The 14,496-nt window shown below is 42.2% G+C and overlaps 1 protein-coding gene across 1 annotated transcript in view; it reads left to right on the top strand.

The window, feature by feature from the left end:
- The window catches only part of shank2a (SH3 and multiple ankyrin repeat domains 2a), a 295,254-nt gene that overhangs the window by 193,483 nt on the left and 87,275 nt on the right, over positions 1-14,496 (top strand). Inside the window, exon 13 of the mRNA XM_078255689.1 lies at positions 5,867-6,006. Coding sequence (XP_078111815.1) covers positions 5,867-6,006 — 140 coding nt within the window. The remainder of the gene's footprint in view (positions 1-5,866; positions 6,007-14,496) is intronic.

Raw genomic sequence — 14,496 nt, 5'->3', positions numbered from 1 at the left:
AAAAGCATGAGGGAAAACATGGCTGCCTGTTTCTCTCCCTCTCTCAGCCGGTATCCTGTAGGCCGGATTCACTTTCCTCTGAATCTCAAGTGGCTTGCTGGGAAATGTTTCTCCCACATCATCGTGACACCAACAAGTACAGAATTAGCCCCGTCCCACAGCAGCGGGGCCTGAAGACTGCTTACTGTGCATGAGAAGAACCTGGTATGAGTTATGTGCAAAGTTGCAGCAATGGTGTGACAATTCATAGCTAATTTTACATTTTCACATTAAGTGCTGTAGTCTGGATTTGAGACGCTTTTTTTTATTGTCTCTGACTTGTCTTGGAATCAGTGGTATTTCGTTGGTATTTCTAGCTCAGTCAGTAGGGTGTTGGATTGGGAACCAGATGGGCACTGGTTCAAGTCCCTATATGGACTGGTAGCTGGAAAGGTGCAAGTTCACTTCTTCTTGAGCAAGGTGCCTTTCCATCAGCAGCACTCTCACTCTGACATCTCTCCATTAGTGCATGTATAGGTACTGAGTGTGTGTGTAAATCAGCCCTGTGAGTGTTAACATTATTATATATTACATGTCGTTTAGCTGACGCTTTTATCCAAAGCGACTTACAGTTGCTACATATGTCAGAGGACGCACGCCTCTGGAGCAACTAGGGGTTAAGTGTCTTGTTCAGGGACACATTGGTTGATGTATCGCAGTGCAACCCGTTCTCATTCCGAACTCGTAAAATAAGGACGTTTGGACAGTGGCTGTCAGTGTCTGATGCGAGGAAAAAGGCATCTTTCAGCGTGTTTGTGTAACGCACCGGGGAGAGCAGCAGTTAGACAGGATTTAGCGAGTAGTACGTAAGGCCAAATTTCCAGGAGGTTGGCTGGGGTGGTGCATGGGTCAAACACAGGACTTTCACCCAGGAGAGCAGCGTTCAAGTCCCACTTGCCACACTTGTTATAGTCACATTTTTCTTTCCTCCCGCGTGTCACAGAACCGTACGTCCACCCACGACCCTTTCCTAAACCCAACTGTCCCGTTTTTACAACGTGTAATGGAACCGAACAAACTCAGCTGTCTGTATAGTGACGCCCAACATTGTTCCAGAACAATGTGTAAAGAGATAATTTGGCCCTGAAGCGGAAATATTTCTTAAATCTCTTGTGAAAACGAACCTACACTCAATGCGTTTGGTGCTTGAAATGAGTTTTCAAAAGTCTTGGGTTCACAAACAGTTAGTTGCAGCCCTATCTGCAATCCTGTCACAACATGTCATCCTTACAGAAGTCCACTGCTGTCTTAACCCTGGTGTTGTCTTCCCGTCGACCAGGAAACTTTCTGTTTGGATTAAAATACACGTTTTGGTTGTCTTTTTCGACACTTTTGCCGCTTTCCCTGATGTTTTCGTCACTATTTTTCTCACTTTTCTCGATGTTTTTTTGAAGCTTTTCCTGACGTTTTTTGTCACTTTTTTCCATTTTTTTTGTCACCATTTCCAAAGTTTTTGTCAAATGTTTTCTGCGCTTTTTGACGTTTTTGAATCTTTTTCCGACATTTTTGTCACTTTTTTCAACATTCTTTTATCTTCTTTTTTTTTTCAAATGCTATAAAATTGAAGAAAAAAAAACAAATTCAATGAAAGTAGTGAACTGATTATTTATTTGGCTTGTGAAGAGCGTTGTAGGGAACCAGCCACGTTATTTGTTTTGACAGTTTGGTCGAAAGAAACCCAAATTTCTGATAAAGAAGCTTTTTGAAAATGGGTCAAATCTGAGCCAACAGGAGGGTTAAATACTCCAGTATTAGAGTACTTGTCAGAGTGCACGGTTGCACTTTTGTCCGTGGCTTTCCCTTTGGAAAATGTGCGAGCAGTCTCTCTCGGTACTGAATGGGGTTAGCTCTCCGAAGGCCTGTGAAGGTTTGAGGAGGAGCGCAGTCTACAGGACAAGGTGACCCACTTACTGGAGAAAAAAAAAAAAAAAACATCTCCTTCCTCTCTTTCAATCCCTCGCTCCTGCACTACATTTACTTCTTTCCCTTTAATCTCCTAGTTTCTCCTACGCTGTGGTTTTTTATCTCTCACTCTTTGTGTCTCCCTGCGTTACTCAACGTGTGTGCAAGATGCCAATAGAAGAACATGGTTAAAACCTTTTTTGTATTATCTTCTAACCCTCTGACGTCTGAGGGCATTTTTATATATCTTCTTGAATTCTCCTTTTAAGGGTTTTTGCAGAGGATTAAAAAAACATGGCGGACTCTTCAGAAGAGGTCGTTATCTTCACTCGAGTTTCCGCGCGGGAAAGTCACCGGACGCCACAATCTTCTGAACACAGTCCTACTGAGAGATACAGACAGAGTTGTGTGGAGCTGATAGTCTTAATTAATTATTAACTCATTTGACAACGGCTTGAATTAACGGGCGTTCATATAAAAAGAGTTACGCACTAAAGCTTTAAATTGCTTATATTAAAAACAGATTTTCACTCTTTGTTTCCGGCCTGATCTCACATGCTGTCCTTGTGGCTTGACTTCATGTGAAAATGTCTTCACATTGATTATTTTCAAAGTCGATTGTATCGAAATCAAATCTGTGGATTATTTTCTAGATGAATGAATGGATGAGTTATAATAATAATAATAATAATATAATAATCAAAACTGGCCGGGCTAATGAAGTCAAAGAGTTTAAATGCTGTGGCAAGCAAATATTTGTTGTTAAGATGTGCATAATTCCAAAAAAAAAAAAAAAAAAAATCCCGAAAATCACACATGTAATGTGCAGAAAGTTTTGAACAATACAGCAGATTAATGAATTACTCGTAATAATATTGACATGAATAAAAGACGTTTGCATGCAGAAAAGACACAAATTGTTGCAGAAAAAGTCACCAGAATGCAGGAAATGAAGCGTTTGATGCTCGAAGGTTCCTGGGGGACGACCATCAGACCCCCCCCCCCCCTTCTAATGTGGAAACAATTCGCTAGATAAGTGGATCGGGGGTGGCAATACCTCAGTCAGTAGGGAGTTGGGTTAGGAACCAGAGGGTTGTTGGTTCAAGTCCCCATACGGTATGGTGGTGGACTGGTAGCTGGAGAGGTGCTTGCCTTGGGCAAGGCACTGAACCCCCAACTGCTCAGGGTGCCTTTCCATGGGCAGCCCCCTCCCTCTGAGGGGTCTCCATTAGTGCATGTATAGGTACTGAGCATGGGTGTGCAATTCAGCCCCGTGTGTAAGAACAGCAGAGTGAAAACATCATAATTTCCCTTGCAGGATTAATAGAGTATATATTATTAAAAGATATTTGTGCAGGCTCTTTGAGTCACATAAAAAGAGATCAGAGCAAAGAAAAGCACACAACTAAAATAGACAAGCATTATACAAGGTAAATAAAATAAAATAGGATGTTAGATACTACACAAAAGTGTGCAAAAAATATAATAAATTGCGACTACTTTAACTGGAGTATGAGTACTACTGTAAACCAGGAGCTTGGTGGAGATCTTAACATCCCCCCCCCCACATACAGACACTAAGCAAACAGAGTCCAGACACGAAAATAACACTGTGTGGTCCTTGGTGGCGTTTGATTCCCCCGGTCTATCGGTGCGTTCTGTTGTGGGGAGTGTTGTTCCGGCCGTTGGCCACTAAGTGGCGCTGCGTTCTCACCCAGCAGCACTGCTGTCCTCTGTGCTCACGTCCCATCTCCATGGATACATGACGGAGAGCTGGGCATCACTTTGCTTCTGATGCAGCTTTGTATAACCAGATATTACAAACATATAAATGCAGCTTTTATCGATCTGTGACCTGAACGTTTTTTTTTTCTTATTGACAAAATGCATCATACAAAGAATCAGGTAATCAACAATAACACATAGACATCAATACTAATTCCTACAAATATATACAGTACATAAAAACCGAATTATACAAAGAAATAGAAAATAAAATACAAAGAAAAAGAGGTACAAATAAACATAATATCATATTTAGTGTATGTAGAGATGCAAAGGTTGGACAAAACGGGACTGGAAATCATTTCCAACTTTTTTTTTAACTGTACAAACTTAACATTAAACTGAGCACCAAAGGCATTATTTTCATAATCCTTTCATAGGTTTGAGTCATTTCTTTAATGAAAAAAATTCTCTGATTCCAGCTTCAGGAATGAAAACATGGAAACATTTTCATAATGATGTGAATATTTCTTTCAACCATTAAGATGTGATTTACACCTTGAAAGAATATTTTTCATTGGCCAATATGTCTAAGAACTGAACAGATAAAACGTCAACTGAAGGCGTCAGCCTTTCAAAATAAAAGGCTAAACTGCTGAGAGAGGTAGAGCTGCAAAGATTAAATCGATTATTGTCAACTATTAAATTAATCTGTAACTATTTTGATGAACGATTAATCGTTTTGAGTCATTTTTTATGAAAAAAAAGTCAAACTTCTCTGATGTCAGCTTGTTAAATGTGAATATGTTCCAGTTTCTTCTCTCCTCTGTGACAGTAAACTGAATGTCTTTGAGTTGGGGACAAAACAAGACATTTGAAGACATCATCTTGGGCTTTTTGGGAAACACTGATCATCATTTTTCACCATTTTCTGACATTTTAGAGACCAAACAACGAATCTATTCATTCAGGAAATAATCAACAGATTAATCAAGAATAAAAATAATTGTTAGTTGCAGCCTTTATCATTAGCATTTTTCTCTAGTGCTGCTAAGTCCCGGGTAGCTTCCTGTCGGGTCTTACTGTAAGAGCGTCTTGTCTCCTACCCAGAAGCCACTGCAGCTCTGTGGGTCAGAGCCTGCTCATATTCTGCCCCACTTACTCCTGCTGCAAGACACGTGTCTGCTGGCCTCTGAATATCTCCTCTGCATAATTGGTTTATGTGCGCGTGTCTGTATCCATAAGCATGAATAGTGTGTGTGTGTGTGTGTGTGTGTGTGTGTATGCATGCTTGCTTGCGTGTGTATGCCTGTGTGTGTGTGTGTGTGTGTGTGTGTGTGCGTATGTGTGTGCGTGTGTGTGCCTGTCTATGTGCGTATGTGTGTCTGTGTGTGTGTGTGTGTGTGTGTGTGTGTGTGTGTGTGTGTGTGTGTGTGTGTGTGTGTGTGTGTGTGTGTGTGTGTGTGTGTATGCATGCTTGCGTGTGTGTATGCCTGTGTGTGTGTGTGTGTGTGTGTACGTATGTGTGTGTGTGCGTATGTGTGTGTGCGTGTGTGTGTGTGCGTACGCGTGTGTGTCTACATTTGTGCGTGTGTGTGCCTGTCTATGTGCGTATGTGTGTGTGGGTCTGTGTGTGTGTGTGTGCCTGTGTGTGTCTGTCTACGTGTATGTGAGTGTGTCTGTCTATGTGCGTGTGTGCGTGTGTGTGTGTGTGTGTGTGTGTATGTGTGTGTCTGTCTGTGTGTGTGGGTCTGTGTATGTGTGTGTGTGTGCGTGTGCGTCCGTGCAAGGGTTGGACAAAAGACATCCGAGACAGTTGTTAATGATAATTTGAGGAAGGTCATAATGTTCCTCTTTTCTTTTTTTTCTTTTTGACTGTCAAAGATTTTTCTTTAACATTTTTTTTAATACTTATATTATATATTTGGATTTTCTCTTACAGTCACACAATAAACAGACGTGGAAAAGAAAGAAGAAAAAAAGGAGAAAGTATCACGTTGTAAAATCAAAGCCATTCAAATGCGACCACACACACACACACACACACACACACACACAGACACACAGACACACACTGTAATTAAACAAATGCCTGAAAAAATAAGGTTTTGCGTTTGCTTATGATTGTGGACACCGTCCGTTGATTGTTCGAGATACAAGCTCTGACCTGGGGTGTTTCCCCTCTCTTCCTGTCCGTCAGTCCCAGCAGTCACGGCGAGGCCGTAGGCACCAGGAGGAAGCTGTACAGCGCCGTTCCTGGCAGACATTTCGTGGTGGTTCGTCCTTACATCGCCCAGGCCGAGGGAGAGATCAACCTGTACAAGAGCGACAGGGTCAAAGGTCAGTTTGTTGTCGTGGTTAACTTGTTTTTACATCACTGAGGGGTTCCACGGCACAGACCCAGCCCTGATAGCCAATATAACCTATATTTTCAAAGTTTCATCAGCAATATACATTCACACACAGATGTCCGTCACCTTCCTCTTTCTTTGTGTTGGCGTTCTAACCTCTGGTGGATTTCATGAGGACTATGGTTAACTGCTCCTCAGATCTCTGCAGGGTAAATCCAGACAGCTAGCTAGACTATCTGTCCAATCTGAGTTTTCTGTTGCACGACTAAAACTACTTTTGAACGTACACATGTTCCTTCCTGAGGCTATTTAGCAGAGGCACCGTGGCTCCGTGCGGAGCTTAGCACCGCCCAAAACGATTGTGATTGGTTTAATGAAATGCCAATAAACCAGAGCACATTTTTCTCCCATCCCAGAATGCTGTGTGGACTAGCCAGACCCTCCTCCGCAGCGCTGTGGAGGAAGGTCTGTGCTATGCGAGACTATATCATGTGTGATGCTGCACCCCATCCAGTGGTGGAAGAAGTACTCTGATATTAAGGGTCTTTACTGTGCTGCAAGTAAAAGTCCTGCAGAACTATATATATATATATATGCTCAGATTAATATTTTAAGTGTCTGATAACATTATGGAAAGGAGCCCTTCAGAGATGGACCTTTAAAACCTCTTTGAGACCTTTATGTTTAACCAGAAACAGCTCTGAAGTCGCTAGCGCTAAACCCACCAGACTGCATTTAAAATAGCAATACTTTTAGCGTGTATAGAGCCAACATATTTTCACATGTAAATCGGTAAACTATGTGTTTATTTCAACCAAAGCTAGAGTTGTTATGTTTGAAAACGTGAAAAGACGACCCAAAACGGCTTTTCATAGTTTTATTTTGTTTCTGTCGACTTTGAATGAAGTGTATTTTATGATGCTAAAATGACTGTTTATTTACATGGAGTCTGGTGGGTTTAGCGAACGTAATTTCGCGGATGTTTTTATGTTGAAAAAAGGATCTTACTACTTAACAGAAAGGTCGACCACCTTAGAAATCCTTTCCATAATGTTGTCAGATGCTTAGAATAATAATCTTAGTCTGTCAGCGGCAAAACGAGCACTTTTGTGAAGGTAAATAGAAGCTGGACAATTGTCCTATTAACTTACATCGTAGCTTGTTTCTCTACTGCCGACTGCAGCGATCTCTCTTAATACTGGACCAATGTCAAAGATTGTTGTTCCCATCAGTCACTTAGACACAAAGACATAGGAAGATCCAGGTAGAAAAAAAAAGGAGTTACCCTTTAACTTATAAAACACCAATTTCAGGAAGCCTCTTGTCACTTTTGTCAGGACATGTTTTACAGTTACAGACCAGATAAATATGTGATTTGCCAGTTTAAACATTTGATGTCTGTAAAACATGTTATGTGGTTTTTTGATATTTTGTGGGACTTCTGTATACACAGAAACATTTGCCTTTAGGTTTGATTACTTTCTGTATAAATGTGGCATTTAAATGAAGTGCTTTGAATTAGGGCTGCACGATATGTGGAAAATATGCGATAATGTTGTTATGTGTTTGTTATATTTGTTGAATATCGTGATAACGATATTACTGGCGATAAATAAACAGATATTAAAGTGTTCTCAGTTCTGCTGCTTTCAGTATTCTGCTAAAATAGGTGTTTGTTCAATTTAAAATAAACGAAAGGAAATAATTTCCAACTTTCTTTTGTTGAACAAATTGAACATTGAATTGAACATAAGTTAGATTTGACAGTTAGATTTTAAAGTGCAGTTTTCTGCTGATATTTTCTTTCATCTAACAAAAAGTCTCCGAGTGTCTTTCGCGATGTGTCGCAGCCTTTCGCGATGTGTTTACAAAAAAGACATTGTGCAGCCCTAGTTATTTTTTGATATTTTGTTTGTATGCAGAAACATTTGCCTTAATGTTGTATTACTTTCTATTCTAAGTGTGGCATTTAAATGAAGTGCTTTAAATGTTTTCTTCGTACCACTTTCCCACCTCCCCCCTTTGCGCCCTCCCTCTCTCTCTCTCTCTCTCTCTCTCTCTCTCTCTCTCTCTCTCTCTCTCTCGCTCTCTCTCTCTCCCTCTCCCCTTGGCCCAGTTCTGAGCATCGGGGAGGGGGGTTTCTGGGAGGGCAGTGCCCGCGGCCAGGTGGGCTGGTTTCCAGCCGACTGTGTGGAGGAGATCCCGGCCAAGGCCGCCGACGAGAGGAGCTGTAAGTGGAATCGCTCGGTGTTGCATGCAGTTGGAGGCAGGACATTGACTTTATGTAGGACACGCAAGGGCGTAGGTTTTTTTTTGGGGGGGGGGGACATTATAGGGGATAGTCAAAAATGTCGGGAAAAAATTACAAAAAGCCTTTGCCTAGGGCACAAACCTATTATTCTCCTGTATTGTTCAGAACTTTCTGCACATCACACGTGTTTCGGGATGTTTGTTTAAAGGAATCATGGGCATCTCAACAACTCTCGATTAGAGAATGAGACGTTGTTAAAGCTATAGGCTCCAAAAGTTTAAATCTACACAAATCACTTTTTCTTTTCACGCTCCTGTTGTGTTCTTTAACCCCCCAAATGAAGCACAAGTAGACACAGTTCTTGTTTTCCGAACGTGTGTTGAGCCCCTTGAACAGTTATTTTTACCTCTTTTGGGGAGTGGGTTGTCTTTCATATTTTCTAAGGGGGGACATGTCTCTTCCATCCCTCCCGAAATCTACGCCTATGTAGGACACGTCTGTTTGCCATCACCCAGTTCTGTAGAGAGGGAAAGGGGAAAGAAAAGAACAGAAGCTAATGCTAAATGCTGAAGCTTCCTGAGGCAGTGTGATGGCACGTGGCCTCGTTTTGTCTCTCCAGTGCACTAGCTGCATGTGTCTCTGCTCGTCTCCCGGTCTCTTTCCGTCTCCCCAGGCTGTGCTGCACAAAGCTAAGCGCTACATTGCCCTGCTAACTCAGCTGTGCTCTGAAGTCCTCCGGGTGCAAGCTAATGAACATATCATGCCATGCTCCGGCCCCCATAAACATCACATTTGTCGTTGCAGTTCCTCTCGCTGTGTGCTGCTCGTAGTGAGTGCTGTCAGTGTGTCCACGGTATTAAAGGAAGCAGGCTTTAGAAAAGGCCCGTCCTCCGACTTTCTTCGGTTGAAAAATGATCTTTTAAATTGACGAACATCATATTTGTAATCCATGGCTCAATTCAGACGGGATCAAAAAAAAATTTGCTTCTCCCCATTCACTACCGTTCATATTTTGTCCGAATTAAGGTCCCATGAGGTCCACCGGAAGTGGCGTGAGTTTGGCTTTCTGTAGCCTTAAAGCTGCGTTGTCTCTAACTTCCAGCAGGGGGCGACTCCACTGGGTCCAAAAAGAAGTCTGTTTCTATAGAAGTCTATGAGACAATGAGCCTACTTCTCACATGATTTATTACCTCAGTAAACATTTTCATAATGAGTTTATGGACTCAGTCGCTAGTTTGAAGTCTTCTTCAACACAGCATGATGTTCATTTAGTAAATGATGCTCCCATTTATTTTAAAATAGGCAAAGACAGAGGCTTAGTGATGCTAACCATGCTAACACTGTGGACATTATAATAGACTTCAACTTGTTTTTGGCTGTTGTCTGTGTTTTCATCTTAAACTGTGACCCTGTCACTGTGTCAGAGTTCATTGGAATATTTTGGTCGCCTAAAATTTTCTTGTTCAGCATTCTGCCTACCAAGCTAGCTAGCTACCGATAGCGTTAGCTAGTACATGCAGTTGAAACAGGCACCAGTACCCGGATGTTTGCGTTTATCTGCCAGTAAATCTCCACTGGATGCTCAGAAGGGTTGAAAATCTGCAACTTTCCCCCTTTAGCACCATTGCAGCCATAAACAATACTGGTTTAGCAGCGTCATCCTCCCCCATTCTCCACTCAAAACGGCAGTCTACCAACTAATGGGTGACATCACTGCTGCTACGTCCATTATTTTTTTTACAGTCTATGGTTCAGTCTATGGTCCCCTGTTTTACTGTTTTCTTTCAAATTTGAATCAAAGTTAACTTGAACATTCGGTCGCTTAAAAATGTCTTGACCAGTGGTCTACCAACCAAGCTAGCTAGCTAGCTAGCTAGCACTACCGTTAGGTAAGGGAAAGTCTGCCGAGTTCCACGTTTAACCCACTGGATGACTCGCTTCAGAATGGTTGAAAATAAGCAACTTTTCCCCCCTTTTGCGTTTAGCTTAGCACAGCACCATTGCAACTATAAACAACACTGGCTTGGCTGCATCATTTCCCCCCCAGCTCTTTCTTCTCGTCCAAAATGTTCACGTTCGGTTTCAAGAAACAAGATGGCAAAGCCCGTAACGCAAACTTGAGGCTTCAAAACTGTTAGTGTGTCTACAGTATGAGGGGTAGTTTAGTATATAGGGGTAGAAGTAGTTTTCAGAAAAGGCCCATCCTCCTTCTGTCTGTCCTACTCTATTCCTTGTCCCACGTTCTTTTTCACCCTCTGGTATATTCTATTCTCTGACAGTGTTTAATTATTGACATTATCACAAAGAAAGCCCAGTGTTGCTGGAGTCGACTCCCCACACCCACCACCCGCTCTCTTAGTCCTCTCTGCTCTCAGGGCTATGTCAGCAATGATAGAGGCAGATGGAGGGCAACTTGTCCCTCTCTCTCTCTTTCTCTTTATTTCTCTCTCTCTCTTTCTCTTTCTCTTTCTCTTTCTCTTTCTCTTTCTCTCTCTCTCTCTCTCTCTCTCTCTCTCTCTCGCTGTTTGCCTTCTTCCGGGTGGCTTATTTTAAAGCCTAACCCCGAGGCCATTGGCACAGGGAGTTCTTCTCACACTGTGCCACATCCAAATGCCCCCAGGTCTGCCTGCAAAGAAAGCCTGTCAGAAAATGGGAGCACATTATGGTAGCTCGCAAAGACCCATTCAGAGGCAGCCTTGGCCAAGACCACGGGCCCCGCATGTGTGTATGTGTGTGTGTGTGTGTGTGTGTGTGTGTGTGTGTGTGTGTGTGTGTGTGTGTGTGTGTGTGTGTGTGTGTGTGTGTGTGTGGTCGCGCTGCTGCAATCAGACGGGCAGGATGCGGCCGGCGAACAGTTGTGGCTGATTGTGGAAATAACAGGCAACTGAGATTTTTATTTGTATTTATTTTTTCGCCAAAATGATTTCCATTTGACAGGTACATGTAGGAGAGGTAGTTTGGAGTTCGTCAGAGTCAAAAGTACAGATTGTCTTCATCTTTTAACATCCATCCACCATCCAAGTCAAGTCGTCTCCCGAGCTGCGTCGGGGGCGGCTCTCCTCCCAGCGAGCTGCGACACAGTTTACGCCCCCCACGGACGCGTCTTGTCACTATGACAACTAACAACACTCACCATTATGTTGTGTACCAATGAAATGACCACGGGAAACAGTTTAATGGCCTTTCTATCCATTTTATTTCTATGGCTGGTTCCATGGTATCAGAATTTGGGATAGTCGTCATGGAAACATGAATTGGTCATGTGACAAGGGCTGGGAAGATTGACAGAACAGGCAGCCAAGTGACAGTACTCTGATCCAATGTATTGGGTGGGGGGCGGGGGCCCCCATTCTAGCCCCGCCCCTGATTGTAAGCAATAATATAAAATAAGCATAAAATGAAATGAAAGGGATGTTCTGTAAGTATTTCCTGTAGACGACAACGCAACAAGCCACAGTAGTATAGCGTGGAAATCGTTATTTTACACCAAAATGCAATATTCCCAATCGTGATGAAATCACAAAGCTGACTAAGAGTGTTGTTCTACAGCAGCAGTCAATGTGGTGCTGACAGAAATAAATAAGTAGAATTACAGTGCGTTACTTTTTGCAGTGATATTTACGAATGCTTAATGAGAACAGCCTGGATAAGTACAATAAAAAAAGCCAAAAAAAACCACCTTTTCAGTCTTAAATATGGGACAATTATAAGCAAGATTATGATGATGGTAACAATAGTTATCTTCCCTCAGACCTGCAGCGTGCTAACAATCAGCGTCTTGCTTTTTCATCCCATCAGCCCACACACACACACACACACACACACACACACACACACACACACTCTCTCAGCCTCCCAGACCATCAAAATGCCTCCTCATATGCAGACTTTGAAGCTCTTTTTACTTCACCTGACTTGCACATCCTGTGTTCTATACGACGCACACACACACACACACACACACACACACACACACACATTCTGATTTTACTTCAACACTTTTATCTTCTAATCCCTGTAATCCCATTCCTGTAAAAACAGAATGTTTTATTGTCTTTTGATATTTCGTATGATTGTATTTTCTGTGTTGTTGTTCTGTTTTTGTCTTTGTAATTTGACTCGATGACATTGTAAATGAGGGCCGCCCCCGCAATGATCCCTCAAGTATAAATTAAGGTTGAGTGAATGAATGAATGAAAGGTTATAGTACAGCTTCATAATGCGAGCCAAACCAAACGTGTACAAAAAAAGTACAGAGACATCCGTTCCAGTTCCAGAGACAGACAGGGGATGAAGCCGTGCAACATGTCACAGTGTAGGTAATGATGTTGTTTCTGAGTGAGGCTGGGCTGAGGAATGTCCCATTTGGCAAGTATGCGTCACGTCAATTCCTCCGTCTCATTCTCGCGTCTCTCCCTTGCGTCTCCAGGTGAGATATGAGTGAAGGAAGAAAAATAAAGACCTGGAAGTAATCCAAAATGCCCGACAGAATCCACACAGACACACACACACACACATGCGATTATACACATGCTTGTAGTATAAACAGCTCACAGAACAAAGAGAAGGTTTGAAAGAGAAAGTCATTACAATTTAAAGTGCTCATATTATTGTTTTTTGCTTTTTCCCTTTCCTTTATTGTGTTATATATCTTTTTTGTGCACGTTATAGGTTTACAAAGTGAAAAAGCCCAAAGTCCACCCCAAAGGGACTTACCATCTCCAACAGAAAACACTGTTCACAAACTGCTCCAAACAGCTCTATTGTTATAATGCTCGCCTAGCTGCTAGCATGGCACGCCCTCATACTCTGCTTCTGACTGGCTAGTAGTCCTTACCTAGGTACTGTCAGGGCACGCCCTCATACTCTGCTTCTGACTGGCTAGTAGTCCTTACCTAGGTACTGTCAGGGCACGCCCTCATACTCTGCTTCTGACTGGCTAGTAGTCCTTACCTAGGTACTGTCAGGGCACGCCCTCATGCTCTGCTTCTGACTGGCTAGTAGTCCTTACCTAGGTACTGCGCATGTGCGACTCCCAACAAAGATGGAACAGAAGTGAGATGTCTCACTCTGTAGCTAAAACAGAGAGCTCAACACACAGGGTGAAAAGAGGAGCTGCAGCAATGTGCAGAACAACAGAAAGATGGTGTTTTTTGAAAATTAAACCATGTAAACCTATTCTGGTACAACCTCTAAATACAATTATGAACCTGAAAATGAGCATAATATGAGCACTTTAAAAGGATTGATTTTTTCAACATATGTTCTTCTACCTTTTAAAGAGTATTTGCATATAACTTGATACCCATGTGTTTCATAGAAAAATATTACTCTTCGTAGAAGCAGTTATGAATACGCCTGGGGCTCAGATGCCTCGTCATTTTGTGACACCAGCTAACTTCCCTGTATGATCTCGCAACACAAACACACACACACACACACACACACACACACACACACACACACACACACACACACACATAGACCGTTCATGCACTCATCTCTATTGACCTGTGACCATAGAAACTAGCCAGTAGCAGTCAGACAGCAGTTGCTATGCAGTGTGACTATGTTGGGGATAAACTATTTATCTCTCTCTCTTTCTCCCTCTCTCCCCCCCCCTCTCTCTCTTAGTTTCTTGTATATACATTTTTTTTTCCTTTCTTCCCCCTCCTCTTTATTTACTTTTTTGTGATTAACTTGTGATTAACAATTTGTATTTATTTTTGACACAACACACACAACATATAATTTGCAACATGAACACCCCCCCCCCCCCCCCTTCTTCTTCGTAACTCAATATTTAAGACCGCACAACACAATAATAACAAAATAGACAATAAACCATAAACCAAATAAGCATATGTATAAATGACAACACCATAAGCCCATCATACACGTCTCTCCCCAGCACAAAGCTTCTTAGGAGTCCTCCAGAGAGTTCAGTTACTTTCCCCATTCCCCCGTGTAGACGTCCAATCTGGCAAACCGTTTATATGAAATATTTTTAAATGCGCCACCCTAGCCATCTCACAAGCCCACTCCTAGATTTACAGCACCCCTTCATACAGCTCACCAGTGTGGTTCCAGAAGTAAAAATCCCATTGATTTTCTCCATAAGGATTTTGCTTATCAGCTATGATGTCTAAAGTCAAGTTCAGACCAAAGATTCGCAAGTTAATACTTGCAACTTCTTGCAACACGCCATTCTGCAACATTCTGAAACCT

Source organism: Sander vitreus, chromosome 1 (assembly GCF_031162955.1).
Source record: "Sander vitreus isolate 19-12246 chromosome 1, sanVit1, whole genome shotgun sequence".
Classification (NCBI taxonomy): Eukaryota; Metazoa; Chordata; class Actinopteri; order Perciformes; family Percidae; genus Sander; species Sander vitreus.
The sequence above is the reverse complement of the archived record's forward strand: the minus strand, read 5'-3'. Positions and strand labels throughout refer to the sequence as shown.